We start from the raw sequence: 27,543 nt of genomic DNA on the forward strand, positions 1-27,543 counted from the left end.
TTTCATGAGCAGTCATTTTGTGGCTCTGGCCTTATATAGGAAATATTCAAAATGTACTTATAGATTAAGTCAATGTTTTGTTGACTTCTTACTGACATACATATTCCCCTTTCTTATTGAGACAAAAAGCAAAGTGAAATGTGTTTCTAACATGTTGTGAGCAGATCTGTGTTGCAACATTTGCATCTGACTTTTTCCCTTCAAATACAAATTGTGAATGACATGTCACATCACATCACATCACCCTTCAGAGGGTAGTGAGCAGAGAGATGAAAGTTGAATATATAATTTTTGGGTTGGTCTCGTCCAAACAGTCTTATGTAACTAAAAGATTTACATCCAGCCCTCTCCCCAATTTCTTTCCTCGTATGATGATTTGTTTTTCTATCATCTCTTTTTAATACACAAAATGAAGGAGAAAAAAAGTATTCAATGCTGATACTACTCAGTATGTGTTGCCTCTGTTTTCCGAGGGACACCATGTGCAGTATCATGAAGTATTACATAACCTCCCGGCAGCAGCGCAGCGCTTCATGGAGCAGAGCAGTGCGTCTTTAACACGTCAGGTGACACTGACAGGAGGATGATGATATCATGTTCGAGAATCCTCCGGTGAAATCAATACATCTGCTGTCGATCACTTCTACACTTTGAGTATTTAGGAATGCTGTAGAAACGCATTGGTGTCGTCAGCTCGGCGCGTGTTGACGCAGCGTTCTCCGGGAGGTGCGTGTCACTGTTTGCACGGACAGACACGCACATCACGGACTGCTTCTGCGTCTGTGTCCCTCCCTCCACCCACCCATCCTCCTCCTCCTCCTCTGACTCCAGCATCACTGACAGCCCGGAGACCAGCCACCACCAGGAGGGGTCTGTGCTGTTTTATTCCTGAGTGATCGGCTGCTTTAACTCACAGGTATGGGGCCTACTTTATGTGTCACTGGTTACACGATCCGGCTCTGTCGCCAAACACGAGCAGGGTGCAGCTGTTTGTGTGTGATGTGGCTGTGATCGCAGTGAATAATAAGGGCCTTTATTTTTCCTCTTTTTTTTTTTTTGCAGTCGGCGGGTTTCCAAGGACATCGGTTCTGCAGAGATGTGCACGTCTGGCGGCTAGACGGAGCAAGTGGGAGGCAGCAGCGTGTTCACATCCCGCGACACTTCTCAGAGTAAGACATCGGGGGATCGGCGACACATCCCGGGAAGCAGCGCTCAGCTCCAGCCTCCATCGCCCCTGCTCCACCGCCTGGCTCTCGGCTGCGACGTCATGAGTTGATCGCGCCTGACAGATGTTGCATGGTTGCGGTTGCGCGGACGTAGATCCTCCGCTTGTTCGCGCTGTTTTCGGGGTCGTTCGGTAAGAAAACAACACCGTGTGCTAAATGTCCCGTCCTCGCTCTGTGCTCGCACACATCGCAGCGTTCACCTAGTTTTTTCTGCGTAAAATGATCCCCGGATCCGCCGCATCAATGCTACCGTCTGCCGAAGCCGCGAAACTCTACCAGACCAATTATGTCCGCAACTCCCGTGTCATCGGACTCCTGTGGGCCATCTTCACCATCCTGTTCGGCATCGTGAACGTGACCATCTTCTCGCAGCCCTATTGGATCGGGGATGGCATGGACACGCCGCTGGTCGGCTACTTCGGCCTCTTCCACTACTGCATCGGGGACGGGATCTCCAGAGAGCTGGCCTGTCAGGGCAGCTTCACCGAGTTCGCCGCCATCCCCTCCAGCGCCTTCAAGGCCGCCTCCTTCTTCGTCGGGATGTCCATGATGCTCGTCGTCACCTGCATCGGCTGCTTCAGCCTCTTCTTCCTCCTCAGCACCTCCACCGTGTACAAGATCTGCGGCTGGATGCAGGCATTATCAGGTCAGTGCCTGTTACCTCCAGGGTGAGGGGTGGTTCAACTTGTTAGACAATTGTCATTTCTTTCATATATATAGGTGTATACAGTATAAATAGTCCCAAAGACCTTTATTCTATAAGATGTTCAGTTTTAAACACATGATATCCTACTGATATCTGGTCTCTCCATCTTTATCTGTATATCTCTCTGTCTATAACTCTCTCTCTCTCTCTCTCTCTCTCTCTCTCTCTCTCTCTCTCTCTCTCTCTCTCTCTATATATATATATATATATATATATATATATATATATATATCAGTCTGTATCAGTCTGCTCTATATGTCCTCTCTATAGCTCTATATATCTCTCTGTCTATCTCTCTATCTCTCTCTATATATATATCTCAATATCTCTATATCTATCTATCTATTGCTGTCTATCTCTAGCTTGTCTCTCTATATCTATAAATCTCTACATGTCTAGCTCTCTATCTCTATCTGTTTCTCTATCTATATCTGTAACTGTATCTCTCCATATCTCTATCTGTACCTCTATATATCTCTCTATCTCTATCTCTATCTATTGCTATCTTTCTCTATGTATATCTCTCTAGATCTTCATCCATATACCTCTTTACATCTCTCTCTGTCTATCTCCCTATCGATATCTCTCTCTCTCTCTCTCTCTCTCTCTCATGTTGAAAGAGGAAATGCTTCTGTGCGGCCTATTTTTTCCTGTTGTGTATTAGAACCATTGAACTCATAATCACTGGGATTTATTTGAATGTGCTTGATCAGTTGATTAGATAAATGCAGTGAACAGTGATGAAGGTGAAGAGTGTTCAGTATCTCTATGGGAGCTGTCAACACTGCTCTACAGACAGTGCTGTCCATGGTGCTGAAGTTCTGCTGAGACCAGGACAGGTGTCATATTTAAAGGGCCAACCAGTGAGGGGGTACATATTATTGTATAAACTACAGGTATGGTCAGAAATGAAATGTTCCCCAGCTTATTTTTCAAAATACATCAAAGTCTTATGGTCAGAAAAGCTTTTTCCAAATATAACACAACATCATTCATGCAGCTGAAACCTCTGAGAAGTGGATATTTCTTCTTCAATAATGGCCAGAGACGATGGTACTGTTTGTTTGGTTCATACGATAAAATGATACAAAACCATAATCCTGCAACACTGCTTGTATAAGGAAATTATTATTATGCATATATAGACAGTGGTGTTGTTCAGAGGTTTGGACTTCTGCACCCCTCTGTATGTGGCTGAAATGAACCCTGTTGGTTTGCTTGTAGCCAAAATAACTGGAGGGATTTCCACAACTCTAGGTGGAAGGATGCTGTGTGGGTCAGGGAAGAACCTATTACATTTTGGTGCCGATCCGGTTTAGGGGGCAGAATTTTGTCATTTCCTCTAACATTGTGTAATAGGGCGTTCTTTGACATTCTAATTGATTTCCCAAGGAATAATTCATGGATTTATGAAAAACGACCAGACTTATTTAGAGGACTGGTCTTTATGAGTGTGTGCAATTTGATGCAGCTTGATTGAATTTGAGGGGACTGTTGGGCCTTGGCAGAGGTTGCTGTTAGTGTATCTGCAGTTTTTCCTCAGCCAACAGGTCTCAGTGTGGTGTATCAGAGTTTAGGGGTGTTCACATGTCACACGTCATGGAGGTCAGCGTTTCACCTGCTGGCTAGATTTTGTCTCTGTAACTGTGGACTATAATGTCGTCCAGCGTGAGCGCAGGCCTCCGTCGTCTGAAAAGAGTCGAAATGCTGCCAAAGACCGTTCTTCTCAGCTGCACCAGCGGTCGCAGCAGCCGGGTTTCCTGTTCACAACAAACACAAACGAGGGGGATTATTTGGAACGACTCCAGCTCAGTGTGTTATGTTGGGCTGAATTAATGCAATAAGCCTGCCTAATGAGGAGACTGCTGGGCTTTGTGCTTCTGCAGCACAGAGATGAAAGGGAAAGCCAAGAGGAGAGACCCTGACCACGACAGGCTGGCACAGGGATCCCTAATGAGCGAGGTTGGCTGCTTAGCGCTGTCAAACATCATTACACCTACCTGAAGGTTAAAGCCACGCTGCCTTCACTCATCGGCCCTGTGGAGGACAGGTGGCCCACTGGCATCCCTAATGGGCCCCTTACTGTCAGCTGATGTTTTGATAAGGAGGTACAAATCATCAATATGCTTGCGATAATTGCCACAATATGTGTATGTGTGTTGCTCCCCTCCTCTTTATCCACTATTTTCCCTCCTGAAACGTTTTGCTTTTGCCTCATCTTTCGATAGTAAAGCAAACTGAAATTTATATTCACACAGTGGGTCCAGCCGTAAGCCTGTTGTCACCCATCCCTGCTACGAGACTGGTCCAAGGACGTGAATGACACAGTCAGTATTCAGAGCACTGCTCTCTGCTCCGTGGCTCTGATCTTACTCTCTCCGCTTCAGCAATCATCATCACTGGTTTTCTTTTTTTTTCCACACGGTGAAACTACACTTCCTAACTTTTATTTGTCTCTGAGCAGATTTACATTGGGGCAACATGTTGAGTAAAAGGTCTATTTCATACACTTACCTAATATGAAGGTCATACTCTATAGGTGCTTTCAGACATGCACTGAACTCCACAAATCGGAGGTGCATGTGTGAACCCAAATGTTCCAGTGAGAGGCTCCGGATTATCTGCGGATTTTATCTGTCTTGCCTCCTAGTATCTAGTCCGTAGAATTTCAGGAGAATCCGATGTGAGAACGCAGGAATCTCCGCAGCAGAGTTAATACGTCACTTCCTACCTCTGCCTGCTGCACCCGGCTGCTCCACCTCTCGCCTGAATAATGCGGAGGAATTGTTGCTGTTGTGAACGCATCTGTACAGAGAACCTCCTGCTGCGTTGCCGCGGGTAAAGTCAGGACCCAATTATCCAGATCTACCCAAGGTCTGAAAACAGGCTATGTGGAAGCCAAGACTATATTTATATGGGTCAATGACTTATAAACAGGCCAATGTTTTTTCATCTAGATGAAAGTTCTCAGTAATATAAAGTCATGAGAAACAAAGTGTTTGCATTTCTTTAGATTTTTTGTAAATAATGATCTCACATTTTTTTTTCTCTAATGTCACAGTCCCATATATATATATATATATATATACCTAATTTAAGTCATGCCTCTCCTGCAGGTTTCACAGATGCCCTTGGGTTGAAGTCAGGAGGTCGTGGATAAACATTTAACCACATACAACAAATTCACGCCATTGCACAGAGCTCCTAGTGTGAGCACGCACACGTCTCCAGCCTTCTGCAGGGAGAGAGTTCTCTGCGAGGCCCAGGTCAAAAATGTTAAATGTTTGATGAGGAATCAAACAACCAGGGCACATGAGAATGCTGAAAATGTCGACCGCAGCCAAACGTAGCAGAGTGCACAAGTGCTCCTGCGTCCAGGCTGCCCTAGATGGACTTGTGTATCCCTATCTCCCTTTCCCTCACCAGAGCTATTTCCATCTGTGCATCTGTTCAAGTCCACGGCTTGCAGATGCAAATGTGTGTTTGTTTCCGCTGAGCTAAGCACAGCAAGATACATGATGCACAAGCAAGCCCCTTCCCCTCATCTCTGTCAGTTACCCTCACACGATTTCACAGCCCCTGTGCATGTCGACTTCAACAGCTCATTTTGACCCTGACCCCATCTTCCCCTCTCTTTTCACTTCACGTCTTTGCATCAGTGAGTACTGTACAGTATGTGCTGTACATTTCTCTCTCGCTGTTCTACAGGGTTCTGCACGCCAATTAACTGGGAAGACTGTGAGGTCAGTGATAATTACTTCACAGCTTTACACCCAGTCTCTGTCGGGTGCCGGTGTTTTTCTCTAATAGATGGGATTGTTCCTTTTTTTTAAAAAAAGGATATGAATCACACCTGTGAATAAGCAGGACGCAGGCTTTCTAAAGTCAGCAGAAAAAATGTGCAGACTGAGGGTGACCTGTTGGAAAGATACGGACTGCACTGTAAAAAAATTATCAGCAACATAAATTAGATAAATGGGCAGAACTGAAAATAATTAAGCTTTTTCAATTCAGGTGACTAATTGTGTTGATATAAAGTCATTTTCTAAACTTGGTTTGACAGTTTTCATTTTTCAGTGTGTTTACAAAGGACTGCATCAGATTTCTATTGTTCACTCTACTTGTTTATTCTGTCTGTCTCTTTCTTTGGTGTGAACTTGAGTGCGTGTCTGTTGCTTTTCTATAAATAATTAGGAAGTAAAAATAATTGCTTTGCTAGAATTAATAGGAAAGCAAAAGGACAAAATGACATTTGGGAAAACTTCTGCTTCTTATTTTATGTATTTGATAACTAATAATTCTGGGATTATCTTGGCACGAGCCTGTGGCCTGGTGCAGCGTCCTCTGAAGATGAGCTGAGGTTTAACCATATGAAATATTTGTCCATTGAGCCACTGTGCTAAATCTATTTCCCATTATCCAAAACAGTTTTAGTTGTTATGAACACTGATATAACATGTGGGAATGGCATTATGTAATCAGATTTGATTGTTTATAAAGGCCGGTGTGCTCCACACTGAGGCAACCATCCTTTTTTGGAGGAATAGTTCAACTTTTGGTGATAATAAATTTAATGATGGCTGAATATACTTTGGCTCAGAATCACATTGTCATGACCTGCTGTCAATGTAATAAGATACACCCAAGCTTTTCCTACTTTGACCATCCAACATGTCTGTCATGAAAAGGCTGTTGTTAGATGACTTAGTCATTAATAAAAGCTGCACCAACACATGGATAATGGTAATACTTTGTGATTGTTGGTTTGTTTGTTTGGTAATCAAGATTACACAAAAACAACAGAGCAGACTCCCATGAAACCTGATGGAAGGATGTGGTAGAGCTCAGGAAAGAACCTATAAAAGGATTTTTTTTCCCCCTTTAGGGTGTTATGAATCATTTTCACAGTTTTCCCAGGGAATAATTAATGGACCTGGTGGAAAAAAATCTGGTATGTTTCTGACATGTTTATGGGACTGATATCTATTGTGTGTGAAATTGTGTGCAGCTTGATTGAATTTAAGGAGACTGTTGGGCCCTGGTGGAGGTGGAGGTGTGCGCTCTACTGAGTGCCATATAGTTTTATGTAAAATTATACCTATTAAATTACCTAGAGTTTCTAGATACTTGTTCTTTGAATAAATGGTTTCAGCTCTAAAACTGTACAGTACAACATGTACTTTAGTTCAACGAGGAGTCCATCTTCGGAGAAATTAAACAGCTTGCAACTAACTACTGTCTGATCTTCATCATTACATTCCATACTCATAAGAACGCCATCTGCGAGTGTCCCTGTGTAACTGAGGAGACACACAATTCAGCTGTCGCAGTCATTTCAATAGATACATCTAGTTACTGTTGGAGCTATTGCTGCTGCAACAAAATAGAGCCTTGAAAAAGTCAGTTAAAAACGATTTTTAAATATGGAAATCAAACAAGATGAATCGACACGTCAAAATGTATAACCTTGTATTCTGAGAGATCGGGTCAGTGGGAAGATAAAGGAGTAAGAGAGATGAAAAATAAGGAGAAAAGAAGGGAGGATAAGATGTGAGGGGACAATCTAAGGTCTGAGGGGATAAGGAAAGAGATCTCCGTCTCTCCACCTCTCTCCCTCCCTCTCTCGCTGTTTACATTATGTGTTTCTCTGTGGCTGCCTTTCACTCCCATGGCCCATTAGCTCCATTGAGAGGCTGGTTCTGAAAGGAGCACTAAAACCTATTTGAATGCAGAGGTGGAAAGTGGTGGCGCTCGAACACGAGAGCGGCCATCACGGAGCTGCACTTTCCACTGCAGCAGGAGCAGACCTGCGTGCTCCAGCTCTCCACAGCTAATGCTACAAATGAGCACTTTTGTCTGGATCCCCTTTCCTGCCTTAGATTAGTGCTTTACTGAGGGAAAGACTGATGCTGTTGCTGTGCCCCTTGTGTGTGTTTGTGTGTTAGTGCACGCTTCACATAATAACATTCAGCTCATTCAGGAGACATGATGGAGCAACACCCTTTGTCTCCACACTAATACACGACCCTCCTTGCTCGGGGCTTTGGGATGCATGTGTTTTTGGCCACATGCATCCTTGTTGAAAACAGCGTTGTCCATCCCAAACAACATTATGCTATATCATAAAATTTGCATTAAAATTAACTAAGTTTCTATTAATATACACAAAGAAAAAGACTTGAATTTGACTTTAACCGATCTCGTCCTTCATCCGAGAACGACCTGCATTTTGACTGCATGTTGCTTTGAGCTCCAGTGAATGAAACTGGCTGTTTTAACACATTATAGCTGCAGCTCCACTGTGCTTTAAATTTACATTAACATCGTACTGCTCCATCAGCACGAGTGAATCTTCATTTATCCCCAGTGTGGTTTGACTTCGTGGCAGTGGTCGGAAAGACTGTGTTTTTTACCTTTATTGTCTTTTAACTGATTTTTCTTTCTTTACACACGCTCTAAAAACCCACTGTGCACTACTTGTCCAGCACAGGGCAACCAAAGGACAAAATTAGCAACTGGCCAGTTGAACAGTGGAGCATTAAGCTGTTAAAGAGTTGGTGGAGACCAAAACAGAAGTAAAAACAGAGTGAATACTGGACTTAGAGTTACTGGACTGCCTGAAAGAGGCCTGTAAATCAATGTTACACTGATTATACTGAATATTCTACTGTTAGCAGTTTTCGTTTTCGGGCTCATTCAGTTGCTGTAGAGACACGTTCATATCAAATATTGGGAATCATGCAGGTTTAAAATATGTTGTGATTACATATATATTGGGCATGTTACACACAGTAATATAAAGGGAAAAAATATGTGGAAGAAATTATACACGTATACATCCTAGTCTGTCCTGTGACTGTCTCACTGCCTAAATGACTGTATCACTGTGCACCTCCTCTCTGCACAGTGTCTGTGAAGTGATAATTAATGTGCAACACTAGAACGATTAAACTTTAACAACAGGAGGCCAATCTTACCTTTTTCTACACTCGCAGAGCAGGGAGTCGTGTCTCTCTGCAGCGCGTCGAGTCAGACACCCGGTGGAGCAGATTGAGTAACACAATGAAACAACTAAGCACTGTTTGCCTCTTGTTATAATAAGGTGCATTAGCTCTTTTAACTATGAACACTGGTGAGTGTGTCTGTGATTGAGGAACTGGTCTCATATTAAGTTATGTGACAGAACAAACAAGACAAGGCGTTGAGTGTGAAGCAACAGAAATGTAAATCCTATGCGGAGTTGCTCTCAAACCCAAAATAAGAATGAGGGGAAATGCAAATCTGTCGTCCTTGGGGGCCTGACGTTGGCGGTCAGGTGGTGCAGAGAGGTGATGTCAGTTGGTTTGGGATAACTGCAGAGCTGATCTGTATTCTCACCAGGCCTTTTTCACTGAGGTACACCAACTGAATGTGCCGACCCGCCGTCTTTTTTCAATCAAAACCACTGGACACACAGCACGGCCTCGTGCTCTAATCCTCACATGGCTTCCTGCAGGAGACCCTCAAAGGGGAGAGGAGGAGATTTTTGTCTTTGTCCGTCTGTCTTTTAACCTGTCGCTCTCACAGCGATGGACATTCCGTCCTGCTCTCTTACCCGTTCAGCTCACAAACAAACAGCCAATCTGTTTTCAAATCACCTCTGCATCAACACCCTGCACACTCCTGTGTTTTCGAAGTGAAGAACCACACACAGCCGGCTGAAGCATCTAATTATAGCCGGTCGGAGGCACTGGGGAACCATCAACCATGCAGCTCTCACTATACTGCTGACAGCAAGAGAAGAGGATGGATGGATCCACACCACATGCATGTGCTCAACGTGTTTTTAATTGCACATCATGGCCAGGTTGTTCCAGCAGAGGAAGAGCTTCACATGCACGGCCATGTGCTGTTTTATAATGCGCCTCCATCGATTCAGGGCACATTTGCAAATGCAGAGAGGTTGGTATAAATTAGGAACCTCGAGGTCATGTTTTTAGACTTCAAACCAAACAGGTCGATGGCCATTAATTAGCTCACACTTTGAGTTCAGGTGTAGCGCTGTGTGAATACAAAATCTAAATGTCAGCCAAGTCGTCATCATGACTCCCCTGTGTTTGGCGTTCCCTGTGGCCCTGCAGGGTGCAGACTATAGATTCACCAGAGTTAATCCCCCCCCCCACTTCACCTCAGAAGTGGCCTGCCTCGAGCCGGAGGGGAGGAGGCAGCTGATTTATTCCACAAATAGAGAGATAAGGTGGGACAGCAAGGACACTGTGTCCCATAAAACAACTTTTCATGCTGTATAATATAATCACCATGACCAACTACCAAAGTGCCACTTTTCCAGTCTAAAAGCCCATTGGCCATCGTCGCCAATGAATTAGCCTCCAATAACCTCTAACCCTAACCCTAACCCCCTTCCACCAGATTTCAATAAAGTACTTTAGTTGTTTCAGTGCTTTCTGTGTAATCCTGCAAACAGACAGACTAACAGCAATGAAAACACCTCATTGGTGGAGGTTTATTTATTTTTGACACTTAAAATACATTTTGTTGCTACACTTACTAAATACTTTATAATTGGTATATGTCATCCTCCTCTCCATATGCATTTAAAACAGTGCGACACATTGATTTGAGTCTGTTACCGGAGTGTGGCCCGAAGCTCTATTACGGCATTTACGAAATCTTTTATCTTTAATTTTTATTTAACTGTTAATTTAGCTATATTTTCCCCTGAAAAACGCCTCAGTCCTCATCATCACTGGTTTGGTTCTGCAGACCCTGTGTCTGAAGTGAGTCTCTGGTGAATACTGCTAATGTTAACTGTTGACTGAGGCAGCACAGTCCTGCCTGAGCCGTGGCCTCCAGTGTCTCTGAAGTGTTGGCCCAGTCAGTGTTTTCACAGAGTATTTCAAAGGCCTCTTTTGATCCCTATTGCCCTTGCCAGTCTCTATCCTCTGTGGAGGTACAGGCTGCATCTGGATCTGTTACATAAGCACCACCCCACCCCACCCACCCCGGCCTGTCTCCCTCTTGCAGTGCTCATGGCGGTTTGTGCTGCACTCCTCTTCCTCTACACCAGCTCCCTCCAACCTCTAACTCCGCAATGCCACCTCTGCTTTAACCTGACATGTTGCATCTATTATAAGGGCACATGTCTCTATCACCTGAGTTAGGTCATGGTCCGTGCTTGAAGATTCCTCTGCAGCTGTTGAAGTTGAGTATTCAAAATGTCACTTATGGGGGGTAATGCTTATTTTCATGGTCAGTGCCATCATTCCACACAGTATGTGGGCTGGATGACAGAGTGGCAGTGTGACAGTGTGGGCCAAAACCTGTTATATGCTTGTGTGTGTGTGTGTGTGTGTCTGTGTGCGATATACGTCCTCATTGGATCGGACATCAGCATAGGCAACTGCTAATAGCATTTAGACAGCATGAGTTATCAAACAATGTGATCACACCCGTCAACAGTCATTTACATTTGTGCACGAAAGACAAAGAAATTAGCGCACACCTCCCAAAAGTGACGTTTTTCTATATGACCAAAGTAGGAAGGTTTTAAAATTGAAATCAAACAGTTTTATTAGGTGCAGCCTGTTCCAGTTAATAATTGGTTGGGTATTGAAAATGCTGCTTGTTTAATTGATTGACAGTTTTTTGGCTGTTGGAGTGTGTGGGTGGTGATAAAGACATTGCATCCTTTTCATCCTCTTCTGTCACGTACTGAAGCAGTAGACAAAATAATATTTCTAAAGCTCTTGTGAAGTTTTATTCCCTGTAGTATAGCTCAAAGTGCTTCTTGGAGCCTGCAGCTACATCATAATGTGCAATATGCTGTTACGGGAAGCTTATTTGCAGCACTGCAAGGTGGTTAAAAAGTTTGGTATTTTTTTGTAAAACTTGTCTTGACACTGAGCAGAACTGATTCGATGAAACAAGCTTGCTACTTCTGATGCTTTTGAAACGACTTGATAGGCGAGCTGTGGGCATCATGTGCTCGCCGTGCAGAAAATTGCTGAAGATTGTTGACAGAGTGGGATGCGGCGGATGCCTGGAAGCTCCTCGCTCCCTCCTAGCAACGGCTGAGTTTTGCCAGCAGCCGAGGCAGGAATAGAATTTGGACGGCAGACATCTCATCTCAAGATACCTGCCCCTCATCTCCTTCCCGGGGAGATAGTTTGAGTGATTTAAAAGTTTTTCTCTCACTCCACTTTCCGCCGTACACTTGACGCTTAGGAAACATTTCTAAGAGCTGTCTTTAAATTGCATTTAGCTGTTTAAAAAGTGTGCTCATCTTGACAGTTTGAACCCTCGTTCTTTGATATCTTTCCCCTCCATAAACCTGCAGACCCAAGTAGTGCCACATTTTCACATTCCATTTAGTCCCACTATAGATCATCCACTCTTAATTGCCCCATTTATCTGAAAGTAATTACGCCATATCATCGCGCTAGTCTCGGGCCGTGTTTCTTGGGTACTTGTTCCCTCATCTTCGGAGCCAGAGAGATGCCCTGATTGTCCAGAGTGAAGGGGAGGCTGATGCTGCCCACACGTAATTAAAGTCTGGACCGGCCGCGGAAGAAGATTGGATAAATCGGCCACGTTCTGTACCCTCGTCATTTCTCAGGAGGGGGTGGGGGGGCCTGTGGGTGCATTTGGAATCCTGTATTTCGTGCGCATGCTGTTAGAACAAGCAGAGCCAGCTGAGCCGCCCTTGAAACTTGAGGTGATTTTGTACCACTTCCTCCTCTACTCCCACACCGGGCCGTTCGGCCTTGGGCTGCTTGTCACCAGTCATCCAAAATACCCGAGCCACACTGGCACACCTCAGCACTCTCTGCCTGGAGCTCAGTGCTGAGATCAACAACGTAGACAACAAGCATCGGGGAACAACTGTGTCTTCGGGGGGGGGGTAGATCACATTACTGTTCTGACGCAGAACAATCTAACACTGTGGTTTTCTTATATTTGGATGTGAGTAATAAAGCTGCTGTCTCTTCATATCTCTTCTCATATGTTATGTGGGCTTCCCATCATATCCTTACTTTGAGAGGTACAGTGCAGTGCCTTTTCGAAACCTGCCTGTTCTCTTGGCCTGTGTTAATTGTCCGGAGCTGAATTATTCCTTTTCATTAGTGAGTCCACTTTAAACAGTTCTACAATATACTGTCCTTTTTATTGTTTGTTTGCTGGATGTTGTGTGCAGAGCTTTTTATAAACAGTGTTTGGTGCAAAGTGAAGTTAGAAAACTTTGTGTTCATCCTACCTGGTTTATCTGCGGTGAATGTTTTGAATGTCATTGTTTTTAATAGTATGAAACTGAAAGTTGATTTTGTTGTTCAGTCTGTTCATTGATCGACATAATCTTCACACCCAAATTCACAACTTTTAAAAATAAAAGCTCTGTAAATCAGTTTAGTATAGCATTGGAGCAACAAAACAAACTGAAGATCGACACCTGCGACACAGTTGAATGTCTGTGTCAGTCTGATATAGTGAAATAGTCCGATTATCCAGATGACCTGGCAGGACAGATATTATTGGCCGCAGGCTGCCAGTTGCGGACGCTGCTGTCGTTTAACTGAGGACATAGGAGAAGATCCAGCTCTGTCAGATGATCGTGAAATTAGTATTGAAGACTTTAAAGGAACCCTTTGAACTGAAGTGGATGGATTTTACCCACATTCAGGTCCCTATATCACCTGTGGGAGTGTAACATTATCTTTTACATTAAAGCAAACTTACCTCTGCATATTCATGGGACGCCCCACTGGGATAAACACTGCAGGCTCTTCCCAGAACGTCTGCGCTGGTTTTTCTATTTTGAAGCTGACTCTTACCTTAAATGCCGCTCACCAGAGAGGCTGTCAGCTGAGGAAACTCACTCTTTTATTCATCAACAAGATGCGCCTCTAGAAGAAGTGGAAAACAAATGACACATGACTAATGTGTATATTTTAAACAAAGATGAAAAATGCTACGTATGCGCACATATATCTGTGTGTGTGTGTGTGTGTGTGTGTGTGTGTGTGTGTGTGTGTGTGTGTGTGTGTGTGTGTGTGTGTGTGTGTGTGTTGCAGACGTGGATATGCATATTCAGTGGAAGATGGCAGAGTTTGGCTTGTGTATCTGCATAATTCAGTTTGTCACAGCTATTGAACTGAGAGGAGGAAATGTGATGCACAAGGACTGTGGGAGTTGAAAAATGGGAAATTCCTTTTCTGCTACTTGGATGTGCTGCAGATGCGTAAATGATGGAAAGAGCGGAGAATATACAAAAGTGTACATTTCCATCTGCCACCCCGTGCAGCCAGTGGCATGCTGACACACACTCAGACAGTGAAGCATGAAGCAGATGCTCTGGAGGTAGATTAAAGTATAATCATCTACATTATTTGATTTTGTGATTTATTGTCCTCTATTCTCTCTAAATCTGATATTTAAATCCGATCAAGCTGCAGCTCTGGAGGTCACGCTGGCCCACAGTCACCTACACCACTTGCAAATGACGCACAGAGATTACAGAAGGCAATGGGATTCATTTCGAAATCAATGGGATTTAGTTGTCTCTTTGGGGAAACAGGCCCATGTACTTCTGCCAAACCTACCGCCATCATACCGTTGTGCACCACCTGCCGGTCTGGCCTCAGACTTCCCAGCAGCGCTGTTTGCACCTAATCTGCCCTACCTACAGTCTCTTACATAAGCGGCCGTTAGCCAACCAGCACTTCTCAGTCCAGTTTTCTGCTTGCATGCTCCCCGTGTTCCCAGGAACAGAGAGAGGTGTACGTGGAAAAGACGGAATAAATGCTGAGAATAGCTCCGCAGAGGGGCTCCAGCATATGGTAACCAGTGCTCATGACGTTAGTGTGGTGCTGGGTACTTGATGGCGGCCACACGCAGGGTGGGAGCATGGCACCCTACATGGGCTCTGTCTCTCACCATATCTCCTGTCTCTCTCTGTATCCCTGCCTCGTCCTGCCTCCCTAATGCGTTCTCTCCAGAGAGAGAGAGACGGCAAAGCTGAAAGGGAGGGATAACGCCATCAGTTGATATCTCGTCTCCGCTCTCACTGACAGCTGCATTCTGTCAGGTGTGCTGCTATTTCTGTGGCCAGGATTTGGAGCAGAGCGTTCATTACTTCAGCGTGAAGCTCTGCTCCAGTGCGGTGTGAGTGAAGCCTGCAAATACTCAGCGATAAGGACTTTAAATTCCCCTGTTTAGTATTATAAGCGTTCAGCAAACAGATTATAACACTTAGTATTTCTAAGTATTTATTAATATATAGTATCTGATTGCAATTATAACTCTTGTCAGCTGATAAATTAACTAAATTAGTGATCAGTTGTCAAAACAACTTGCAGCTCCTTTTTTACCAAATTTCCCACATAAATATCAGCCCCATAAATATGCCTGATTGTTTGATTCATTCGAGGAGATGATCATGATATACAGGTATTCTGTGTTGACATGGTGACAACATTTTTAATACAAGTCTAATATTTTCCCAAGACATTTATCTTGTGTTGTTCTTTCACATAACTAAGTAGAAGGTAAAGATAAAAAGACTATGTTACATGAGGACAGTAGGGGGTCCTTGGCTCAGAAAAAACTGAGAACCTCTGTCGAAAATGACTTAACGTGCTTTGTAAGTGTTGACATTTACGTTTTCGGCATTTTCCAGAATGACCTGAATGTCGTGAGAACACGCCTGCGTTAGGAGACCCTGACCATACAGCCTCTTCACGTATTACAGATGTTTTCATTGGATAATTAGTATCTTTTTTAATGAAGCTCCAGCTGCGAGGGACTGACCTAAAAACACAATATTTTGTTGTTTCATCTGATATCTTGGTCTACTATTGATGTACTATAGTACTGTATATTTGATAATATTTTTAGAAAATAATTCATGGTAAATGGACTGGAGGAGCTAGGGACCAAACCACCGACCTTCTGGTTAGTGGACGTTACTCTACCTACAGAGACACAGCAGCAACCCTTAATACATATAGACATATATATGTATATGGAGAGAGACATATTTATATATATTATATAATATATGTTAGAGGTTTCATGGTTACATCTGGTACTTTGTATATTTTGTACAGACATAGTTGTCAGTATAGTTGTATGTTTTTTTCCTCTTGATTAAGCCTCTCCTTATGTAAGTGGATGTAGCACAGTGCTGAAATGAGCCTGTATGGATTAGTTGACTCCAGGCTGAGCTCCTCCTCTGACCACATGCTGTTTCTGGAGACAGGAGCAACATATGTAGCACCCTCTGTTGGTGGAAGCGCGGCCAGTGCATCCCACTGCCAGAGACGTTCTCCAGGGTTTAGGGAGGATAATGTGCGGCAGTAACTGTGACAGATTTTACACTGCTCCTGTATCTCTTGTTCTCTTTTGGTCTCTCTCCACCGGTGCTATCAGCGTTTGTCGGCCCATGCCCCTTTCATTCGTCTTTTTCCTGCTCCCTCGCTCCCTTTCTCTTCCTCTCTCACCTGCTCCACAGCTCTGTGAGCTTCTCCTCTCTCCTCCTGTGCGTCGATGTTATATTCACGACGACGCTGAATTGAGCCAAAGGCATTGAGGAAACACACAGAAGAATCTGGAAGAAGCTTCTGCGGCAACTGTATCATGAGGGAGAGAGAATAATGATATGTATCAGCTCACAGGCGTTTATTATGGTGCTCCCTCTGTTCAGTGGATCTTGTTACATAAACCTCTATAATATTCATAGTGTACTAGCTTTGAGAAACATGGCTGGTAGGAATTCATTCTTATTCTAAGGGGAGAAAATTTATATTCATATCAATACAACTCCATTTTCATTTGCAAACCCAACACATGGAGGAGAAAACAGAACACACAGACAGCTTTCGCCCTTCGGTCTCCAGATAACATTAATGTTGACTGATGAGTTCAGCAGATCAGCACCTTCCTGATGGAGCAGAAATCAAAATCAAGCACATGGAGAGGAAGCTTTGTCTCTTTTCTTATGCACTTACTTCATCAAACTTCCCCTTAGAGTTACCAGCTGTTGACCAACATTATTATAGTGCAAACTGTTAGTCAAACATTGTTAAACAAACAACAACAAAAAGTCAGCAGATGCTGGGAAAAACACAGCCAGAGTCTGATGTGTCTGACGGCGTATCAGGGCTACTTAAAGGGAAAGACATTTAGAGAATTAAGTCGTAATATAATGGAAATGAGGTCCTAAGTTTACGCTATGTGTCATTTAGAAGATCAGTCTGTTGCCTGCATTAATATGAGGACTGTTGAAGCATCTTTTTCAGTTATACTTATGTTTAGCTTTCATAAATAACAAAAGACGTTATCACAAGTTTTCAGACTTTGAAAAGATTGGGCCAGAGTCTATTCTGAAGAAAGAACCACCTGGAGTTGGAGGAAATTGCATCTTTTGTGGTGGAAATGTTTGGTATAGGTCAAAGTATGTTTACGTTTTTCTTGAACGTGATATCTTATTTTAGTAATATTTAAAAGGAAAAGTTTGGATGCCAAAATTAAGCTGACTTTCCCTTTAATTTTCTCAAAATGTCTACTGTAATTCTTCTTATTTGGTCACCGTGGCCTGAGCTCAAGGGTTACATCCTTGTGAATGTGCTACACAAGCACTGCCCGTAGGGAATTTCATTACATCAGGCACAATTCACTTGGACTCAGTGAGAAACTGATTAACTTTCAGTGGTCAAAGGTCACGTTGGCCTCGAACACATGTTTTTGGCCTCTTGAATGTGATGTCTCAAGACCGCTTGAGGGAATTTCTTTAACTTTTGATCAGTTGTCACTTGGACTCAAAGATGAAGTGATTATGTTTCCGTTGTCAAAGGTAAAGATCACAGTGACCTTATATGAATCTGGGGGAAAAAAGTACGTAGAAACACAGAAACTGCACTGGTTGGAGGAGGCATACAACCGCAGTGTAGTGATTCAAGTTTTCTGTTTTTGGAAATATAATGACGTTTCTCTCATGAATGAAGACTGTATTCTTATAATTAATTTATATAACTTAATATATATATATTGTGTTATTATTTTATTTTTTCACATGAAATCAAACCTTTATTCTTGTAATATTAAGACATTTTCTCTCATTTAATTAAGACTTTATTCTGGCAATTTTATGACTTTATTCTCAAAATCTCTGAATTTGTTTTTCTTTAATAAGGCCCTGATACTCCGTTTTAGATTTATCCTGAATCCCGTGAAAGAAAGGCAGTGTAATTCAGCAACACTGCCACATGTGTGTAAATGTGTTGTCTTAGCCACAGTTGTCGGCCGTCACTCTGGTCACAATGTGCATCACGTCCTCAGTTACACTCTAGAAGCTAAATCGTGTGCTAGACTCAAGAGGCCTGTGAAGCTTTATACTGTACATAGCGCTCTGATGGTCTGAGTGACAGATATATATAGTAGTGAGGGCCCATCACATCCTGTCAAGTGCAGTCAGACCTGAATGAAAAAGGCTTGTTGCTTGAATCAGTGGAGCTGCATGGAGACTTCATTCATAAAACCAGGCTTTTACAAGTGTGACACTACAGTATATGACAATGGTTTACATGTGGTTTGCTCACATAACTATAAAGAAACACTGAAGGAACATTTTCTGTGTAAAATGGCTGAGAATGGCCTGATGTAGAGTAGCTCATTGAAGCCCTGCTCCATCCATCTATCTGACTCAGAATGAGCACCTGAGTCTCTGAGACACCGTGTGCATATGGACTTCTTGTGACAGCATGAGGCATGAGGAAGGTAGAAGAGGAGTCTTGGGGATGCTCAGCTCCGTTAGGTACGCAGTTTGTCTGCAGCGTGTAGTGCTCTGTCGTTTCTCTCTAACTCCCTTTCTCTTACTCTAAACGCCTCTCAACACCCACCGATATCTTTCAGGACTGTTAAAGACTGCAGTGTGACAAAGTGCAGTGTGTCAGCTTTTATGCACATGTGTGGCGAGCGTGCGTGAGCATTAGCAAAGGATATGTACATCACATTTGTTTGTGAAATGTTGAATTAGCCAGAAAAAAAGGCTACAAATGAGGCCAATGGCACAGGCAGATGGAGCCAATGAAACGATGAAACCAACATAAAGTGTCTTAAGCTGCTTTCAGGTGTCAAATACATAGCAGATGCTGAAAAAGATGTAAACGTAAAAGACAAGCAGATCCCAGAGCTTTTGATGTGCTGGAAACAAAAACATATGAATTTATCCGTCACGTCCTGCCTCCTGCATGTTGATTCCATCCCTCACCTGAACGCTCCAGGTGCGGAAAATATCTGGGCCTTGTTGTCTGGACTGTATCCTTCAGAGTTCATGTCTAAAAACAACTTTATAAGGGAACAGTGGTGCCACCTGAGCAGCTTCATTGGCCATGATTCTACGTCTCCATGTGTTTTTAATGTTATGGTGTAGAGAGATGGGTCCAAATTCTCCCTCTGGTGTTCAGCTGGATTCTCATCTGGTGACTGCCGAGGCCATAACATGGAGCGATGCTTTCGAGCTACAGTCCAGGCAGTCAACTCGAGCTGCGCTGCTCAAATCATCTGACACGTCTCCACAATCCTCCACCATATACACACCCTCCTAATTTAGCAGTCTATGTAAGAAGCAAATATTTCCCATCTCTCCCTTTGCTTGTCAATGCCTCTGCTGCCCTGCGTCAGTATGGCGGTCTGTCGATCCAGCCCCTCCACCACCCCAGCGTCCACCTGCAGACTCTGGCAGGAGGGTTAAAGATATTTGCTCATCTCTCCCCTTTAAATTAATGTAATCTTATCTGGGGAAGTGATTAAGATCAGAGCCCAGACACCAAACTCGGCAAAAAGACATTTCAAACGTGAGTCGTCTGACTGAAATATGTTTTACATCTCTATGGCCTCATGGAAAATTTTATTTTTCAGGTTTTTCTTTTAATTTGTCTCTTAACTATATAAACATTACTGTTAGGTGTATAAATCAGAGCAGTGTACAGGACCTTGTGTAGATAACATGGTTAACGAACTAGAGTAGTGCTCAAAAAACCTAAGCCCTATAGCACATAAACAAACAGCATTCAGGGAGGAAAGTGTTTGTTGGGGGATAAAGACGCGGGTCCATTTTATTAGTGTGTTTTATTATTAATGTGCAATGCACTATGAATAATTGTGCACTCAGCTTCTTTTTTCCAGGTCCGCTGCTGTTCTGCTGCAGCGTTACCTCAGAGCAGAGCCTCATCCAAACTGAAGATGAGAGAGATTTTTACCCCTTGGGCAAAAACTTAGAATGAAGAGGGTTTAGTTAAAAATCCGGAGAGGGAGAAAAGCCTGCAAGACTCTGCACGGCCTTTTTCGTTTTTTTTATTTTGTGCTACTCTGCCGCAGCATCACCTCAGAGCAGAATCTCTTTTAATGTGAAGATGAGACGGATCCATATTGAAGATGAAAGAGATTTTTATACTTTGGGCAAAAACTGAGAATAAGTAGATGCGAGTTGAAATGTATTCATAAATTAATTCTTAAAATGCAAGAGAGAGAGAGAGAATCCACAAAGTTGTGTCAGAAAAAAAGACAGAATATAATCCTGGACAGTTTATTTGAAGACTTGTCTCCTTGTTTCCTATAAGAGGAGTTATGAAAATCTATTTGATGAATGCAACATAAACAGGGCATTATAAGGCTGGAGATTCCAAATGATCATTCTTTTTCTTTATCCCCATGAAATCTCATTATCCCTGCCCTCATTTATGATCCTGCACTTTTCCTCCCACGCTCTTTCATCCACTATCATCCCTAACTTCCATTTTACTCACTCCTCCGCTCTCTGCCTCCCCCTGCAGGTGTCTGTCTGGTGCTGGGTTGTATGATCTATCCTGACGGCTGGGACAGCGACGAGGTGCGGCGGATGTGCGGGGAGCAGACAGACAAATACAGCCTGGGAGCCTGCTCGGTGCGCTGGGCCTACATTTTGTCCATCATGGGCATCCTGGATGCGCTCATCCTCTCTTTCCTGGCGTTCGTGCTGGGGAACCGGCAGGACGGACTCATGTCAGAGGAGCTGCTGGCTGAGAGCAAGGGTGAGGAGGATGTGTCCAATCTAAATATAGATAGAATGTGATGTTTTATTGATCTCCTTTGTAATAATGTCCCTCTTTACTTCTACAACACACTGGAAGTCAGAGCCAGTTTTACAGCATGTTGGGATTCAGTGTCTCACTTAAAAACATTTAAGCAGAACAGCTACACTTCTGACTTACCTCCACCAGGGAGGTTGTGGTTTCACCTGTGTTTTGTTTGTTTGTTTCTTTGACTGTTACGCAAAAGCTACTTAACCTAATTCCAGAAAACGTGGTGGAGGGATTGGTTTGGGCCTGGGAAGAATTACATTTTGTTGCAATTTTCATTGCAAACGATTTCAAACCACCTAATAATGATCCCTCCATCTTCCTGATCCCTTTGGATGAACAGTGATGAAAGAGAAATCTTTGGAAAGAAATGTTGAGATACAAACTTAGTAAAAAAGGAGAAAAAAAAACATATGCAATCCCAAATACAACAAACCCACTTCCTGGTCCACTGGGGTTTTCACATCCTCATCATTAGTGTTATCTCACCACATATCCCATATCAGCTCCGTGCTGCTCCATTAATGATCCAAAAACAGCAGGTTTATCTGACAGATATCAGGCCTCACTGCTCCACTCAGAGATCTACCATACAGAGAGGTGACGTGATGATTTAATCATGAAGATGGTCCGTCTCAAACTGAGGTCCATGCATACTGTATGCAGTTCTGTGTCACTGTCACAGGTCTACGCTGTGACATACTTTGAAAAGACCTATGTCCAGGTATGTGTTCCACTGGGAAATGGGATTAGTATGTTCATGGCGTGTAGCCTGTAATGGAACCAGACAGGCATGGACATCCAGCATTACACGATAGAGAGGAAGGGAGAAAGAAGGAGAAGGAAGGAGAGAAGGGAACGTGACTGGAGTGGCGCTCAGTTTAGTGCATCTCTCCATAACCTAAAATACATAACCTCCTTTGCAGAGGTAATGATGGTTCCTCAGTTTGCTATCACCCTCTTGTTATGAGCAAAATATACATGTAACATCAACAGGGTGACATGTTTGATCATCTGGAAATGCAGAAGTTAATATTCTCGACAGAGTCACATAACCATGTCTCAGAGGAGATGCCTGAACTTTCTATTTTTTCATCCTCAACCCCCGGTGACCTTCAAGTGAAAGATATGAGATAAAGAGACGAAGTGAAAGAGCTTATTTCTTTAGTTCTTGCCTCCCTTCATTAGCAGCCTGTTAAATTTAGGATTTATTTTATAATTCTTTTACAGCTTAGCACAGTCCGCCCCCACAAAGCTGCTACCTCCCTATGCCCCAAGTCATAATATGTGATCTTCCAGCCAACACATGCTGGTAGAGCTCCTATAAGTCAAGGCAGGTGACTGAGGGTGACCAGGATTTTGCCTTCAGGGCTGACAGGCTCGAGAACTCCTGACCTGGGGCGGTTAGACTTGGCAGCACTTTTCCTGTTTTTAAATCATTGCTTAAAACATGTTTATTTTATAGGAAAGTCTTTTAATGCCTGATTTTTGTTTTTTATAGAATTTTTTATGTTATCATTCTTTTTTTGTCTTGTTTTGTTCTTTGTTGTTTAATTCCCAAGTATTCTGTATAAATAAAGTGTATTATTATTATTATTATTATTATTATTATTATTATTACATAATTTGTGAATGATTACAGCTCAATTGTCTTTGACCGATTAGCTCATCCCTGATGCCATCTACTGGTGATTGGGTGAAGCACAATCGGCCTCCGTGAGGAGTGCACATATCTGACAATGTGTGAACATGGAAGTCTATTAATAGCTTGACCGTGAGAACCATGTTGTGCAATTTCATATTTTTCTCTGGGGTTGTGCTTTATTTCACAGAGGGAGGCAACGCCTAATCAAGTCAACATCGTAAGTAAAAACAAAACATCCAACAATCCATCTTGAAATGATGCACTCTTTCTCTCTTAAGGTCTCAAACTGATATTTATTGAAACCAACTCAGAGGTTTAGAGGGAAACTCACTCTTTAGTGGAGCTGCAAACAACTCACACTTTTTTAAATGAAGTTAACTAATTTACTAGTCGAGCTTCAGGAACTGGGTCATGTCTCAACCACACCTTTAATCACCTTTCAAGCCTACGTGGACCAGGTCAACCAATCACACTCCCTTTTTCCCTTCATCCACTTTTCCCTCCTTCCCTCTTCTCTACCGACATCTGTTCATTCTCTTCTCCCTCCTTCCCTCATCCTCACATCCATTCATTCTTTTGTCCTTTCTGCAATCATCTCCACATCCCTCCTTCCCTAATCCCTACCAAAGCCCTTCATCTTCTTCTGCCTTCCTCTCCATCCCCACCCATATCCCCTCATACTCTTCTCCTTCCTTCCCTCATCCCCACATCCCTTCATCCACTTCTCCCTCCTTCCTTCATCCCTACCCACATCCCTTCATTATCTTCTCCTTCCTTCCCTCATATCTTCATCCTCTTGTTCTTCCTTCTCTCTTCACTACCCACATCCCTTCATCATCTTCTCCTTCCTTCCCTCATCCCCACATCCCTTCATCCACATCTCCCTCCTTCCTTCATCCCTACCCACATCCCGTCATTGTCTTCTCCTTCCTTCCCTCATATCCTCATCCTCTTTTCCCTCCATCCCTCATATCTTCATCCTCTTGTTCCTCCTTCTCTCTTCTCTACCCGCATCCCTTCATCCTCGTGGGTTAGGGTTAAACTCATCAACTGTTTTTGATGTATTTTTTTTCTAAAAAGTAACTAGTAACCATAGCTGACAAATGAATGTAGTGGACTGCATGGAATGGAGATAAAACACAGTTAATGGTGACTTTCCACTTCTACTTTCTCTGTCGTTCTCTCAGGTTCCTGAATCTCCATGTTCGTTTTCATTAAGTCCCTCAACATCATAGAAAGTGTGGAGGCAGTCCAGGTCTGTGGAGGAGAGGAATACCGTTGAACCAGCCAGCCTGCCTTTCACATCTACCTGCCAAACTAAAACAACCTGTGTAACCCATGCACCCCAGAAGTCCACCACGGTCCCTTTACGTCAGTCCCAGCACTTAGATGGAGCCCAGCGCTCTCTTATGTCATCGTGTCTATATGGAGCTAACCCTTGCACAACATCACATAGACCATGGCAGGGGCAGAGACTGTTATTCTGTTGAGATGTGTATGGATGACCCACCACCTACCTGAGAAGGCACAGGGTCGACACCTGCAGTACGAGCACAGATACACACGCATACACATGTGCCGCCTCACTCATGTCCACACCAATACAGTACATTCAAACACTACATGAACAAATTGTATTGACAAATATTAGACTATGTTAACACTTAGCTGTGTGTATCAATGTCCGAACGTGTTTCCTGTTTTATTTGTGAAAAGAAGAAACCGCTCAGTTTCAGAAAACATTGTGTTGCTGTATATCTATTGTGTTCCATGTGTACGGTTTGACAATGGAGTGAATGTTTTATTTTCTTCTTTTGCTCAAACGCTCCTTTGTTCCTCCTTATTTACTAGAAAAAAAATGATATTTAAAACTGTTTTATAAGAAGAGTATCACCCAAAAGAGCCAAAAAAATGTATTTGCAAAGTATGTACAGTGAATATTAAAAGATGCTCTAGAAATTTTAACAAAAATCCATTCAACGCCCTGCTAGCTAACTTTGCACAACGCTTCAGTTTAAGAAAAGAAATATTTTATAGTCTGTACACTGTGATGGAGGCTATTAGGACTCTGCTGCAGGACTCGTAGCTGCTGTGTGAGTGTGGTTGTGTGTGTGTGTGTGTGTTTGAGTGCATGCTCTTATGTGAGTTTCTGCGTGAATGTGTTGCGTGCAGTCGTTTGTCGGGCTGGTGGACCGGCCACGCACACAGTCGTCCTGTTGCGTAGCTAAATCTGTCTCCGTCTTTCTCACTTTCTGATTCTCTCTCCTCTTTGCTTTGTTTTGTTGGGACATACAGGGTAACACAGCGGAGTAATTGAGTGTTGTGTAAAGCGACAGGCGTGCCGGAGGATTGAACTCCAGTGACAAAGGGTTAGTATGAGGCCTGTCCCAGCCTCACCTGTGGATATGATGTAAATAGATATTCTATAGATACCAAACAATTAGGAAACAAGGAGATAAACCTACAACAATTCAAGAGATTCCTTTAAGAATATATTAACACTTAATAAAGGTTTTCACTGTAAAACGCTGCTGTGATGTTTGTTCATTTGTTAAGGGTGCAGATGTCATGTCATCTGTGGACTGAGAACATTTCAGTTTAGGTTTGAAGACTAGAAATTAATAGCAGAACTCTTGCATTGCAGTCTTAGGGTGTCAGGTTTGAAAGACATGGAGAAAAACTAGTCAGGGAGCGTTGAATGAAAGACCTGCTCTGAGTTACTTAATGAATATGTTGGACTTGATGTTTTTGGAGTTTGGCCCATACTAAGGACTAAATTTCATTTGAAGTCATTTTAAAAATTCTGTAACTTAAAGTCTCTCAACTTAATGGAAGTGCAGATTTCAAGTGCAATCAAATTTTCTATGGCCCATATTCTGAAATCAAAGTTTGTCTCATAGGGCTTAACAAGCTGCAACATCCTCTGTCCTTAATCCTCAACAAGAGTCAAGAAGAACAAAAAGTCCCTATATTAACAGGGGGAAAAAACACATAGAAACCTCAGAGAAAGCCACATGTGAGCGATCCCTCTCCCAGGACGGACAGATGTGCAAAAGATGCTGCGTGTAGCTGAACACATCAACAATATTCACCACATTGATTAGAAGAAACTGTTTTTAATATAATGGAAAGGCGTGTCAATGTTTCAAGTATTTATACATAAGAAAATGTCTGATAGAGATATAGGGAGAAGCAATGACAAATGAACGGAGGAGTTATTGCCAGTGATGGTAGAATATTTGAGTAGGGATATCGTATAAGCAATCTTGTTGTAATTATTCTCCACGATCATGATCCACAATCCACACATCACTTATCTGAGCCAAGACTTCCTCTTCTGTTAGTCGCACACATTTTACTAGTTCCTTATATCACAGGAGTCAAAAGCTTCTCCACACAAAACACAAACAGTGATACTTTTGTTTGTGTTTTAGGTCCAGACAACATTTTGGCTAATCTCTTTTAACAGCTTTCTCTATATGCATGCAGATAAATTATTAATACAAGACGAAAGCCGAAGAATTTCGGTCAATGTGTTACACCTCCTTCGCTCCCCACGCTCAAACATTACTGGTCAAACTTCATAACTCAAACCAGAAGGCTTCCTGCCCCAGAAGATTCTGCATATTCGCATGCATAATTATAATATAAGTTCCTGTATATGTGTCATAATTATGAATTTTGAGATTGTCAGAATGAAATATCAATCAACCTTTTCTGAAGGGTTATTTTCATACATTCTGTTATGTATGGAAAATTCACCAGAACAATCCCAGCTCAAGCTCTTCTTTTGAATATAGCATTCAACCATATAACAGAGTGGTCATCTATGGATGGACTTTGATCTGTTCATTAGCTGAAGACCATATTACAAGGGTCCAGGAAAAAGTTGTTTATTGTACTTCAGTTGGAAATGTTTTATCGGCCTGTGATTGCCAAAGGGAGAAAAAAATCCACTCTCATGCGATGGTAGGGTTTTGGTGACTGGATGTTTTTGCTGATTGCTGAACAATATGCAGACTAATAACAATACATATGTTACATCACTTAACAACACACAAGACCAACAATCGCTCAAAGTGCATTTGAGGGGAAAAAAAGCAGAACAAATAAGTATAAGAGAGCCAGCTTGCTTTATTGTTTAATGAGTTACTTTTTTTTATTAAAAATTGGTCAATGGGTGTTGCCATCCTCGAGATAAAAGCAAAAACAAATAAGTATATATATATATATAATTGGTTGGAGACGTGAAAATTCCCTTCAGACTTTTATTATTATTCTTAAATTTTGATTAAAATTCAAACCTTTCATTTTCCATTATTGCATTACAAATTCAAAGCATTCAAATATGAAATATAACTTTCTCTCAGGCCCTGTAACTCTGACTTCATGATTCCAAGCAACATTAACAGAGTTGATGAAAGAAATGCGGTTTCTCTTAGAGATAAAATTGCTGTGAGATTAGGAGATTGCCTTTTACTCAGAAGGGAAGTCACAACAGGCTTTTAATCCAAGTCACACGTTCCGTCCACAACACAGAGAGGAATGTCACAGAGAGAGAATTAGAATCACCACTTTTACCCACTATTGTTTTTATCTGGTACTTTTTGAAAAACTGCAACAACCAGTGTCTGTGTGGCTCAGATCTGTGATCTGGAGGTGAAAAAGCGTATTATTCTTATTCAAAGCAATCCGTGCTGTCAGCCAGTTCAGCACTCAGTTCACTGATTAGTTGTGTGTGGTTCATTGTCCTCATGGGAGTCGTCTCAGTTCTCCACAGAGTGGGCACAGGGGTTTGTATGATTGCATTTCACTGTATCTCAATAAGTGGTGCATTAAAAGGCTGCAGTGCCT

General features: G+C 42.6%; 1 protein-coding gene across 1 annotated transcript; it reads left to right on the forward strand.

The window, feature by feature from the left end:
* The first annotated feature begins 523 nt into the window (after nucleotides 1-523).
* On the forward strand, nucleotides 524-25,215 carry LOC118108991 (LHFPL tetraspan subfamily member 3 protein). The gene is made up of 5 exons (XM_035155768.2): nucleotides 524-916; nucleotides 1,063-1,872; nucleotides 20,760-20,996; nucleotides 22,877-22,906; nucleotides 23,877-25,215. Exons 2-4 carry the CDS (start codon nucleotides 1,446-1,448, stop codon nucleotides 22,891-22,893), a joined length of 681 nt encoding a protein of 226 aa, XP_035011659.1. The 5' UTR covers nucleotides 524-916; nucleotides 1,063-1,445; the 3' UTR covers nucleotides 22,894-22,906; nucleotides 23,877-25,215.
* The last annotated feature ends 2,328 nt before the right edge of the window (nucleotides 25,216-27,543 follow it).

Source organism: Hippoglossus stenolepis, chromosome 5 (genome assembly GCF_022539355.2).
Source record: "Hippoglossus stenolepis isolate QCI-W04-F060 chromosome 5, HSTE1.2, whole genome shotgun sequence".
Classification (NCBI taxonomy): domain Eukaryota; kingdom Metazoa; phylum Chordata; class Actinopteri; order Pleuronectiformes; family Pleuronectidae; genus Hippoglossus; species Hippoglossus stenolepis.

Coding starts and splice junctions, on each gene's coding strand:
- LOC118108991 (XM_035155768.2), top strand. CDS start 1,446: ATGATCCCCGGATCCGCCGCATCAATGCTACCGTCTGCCGAAGCCGCG. Junction 1,873..20,759: donor CTGGATGCAGGCATTATCAG/GTCAGTGCCTGT, acceptor CTCCCCCTGCAG/GTGTCTGTCTGGTGCTGGGT.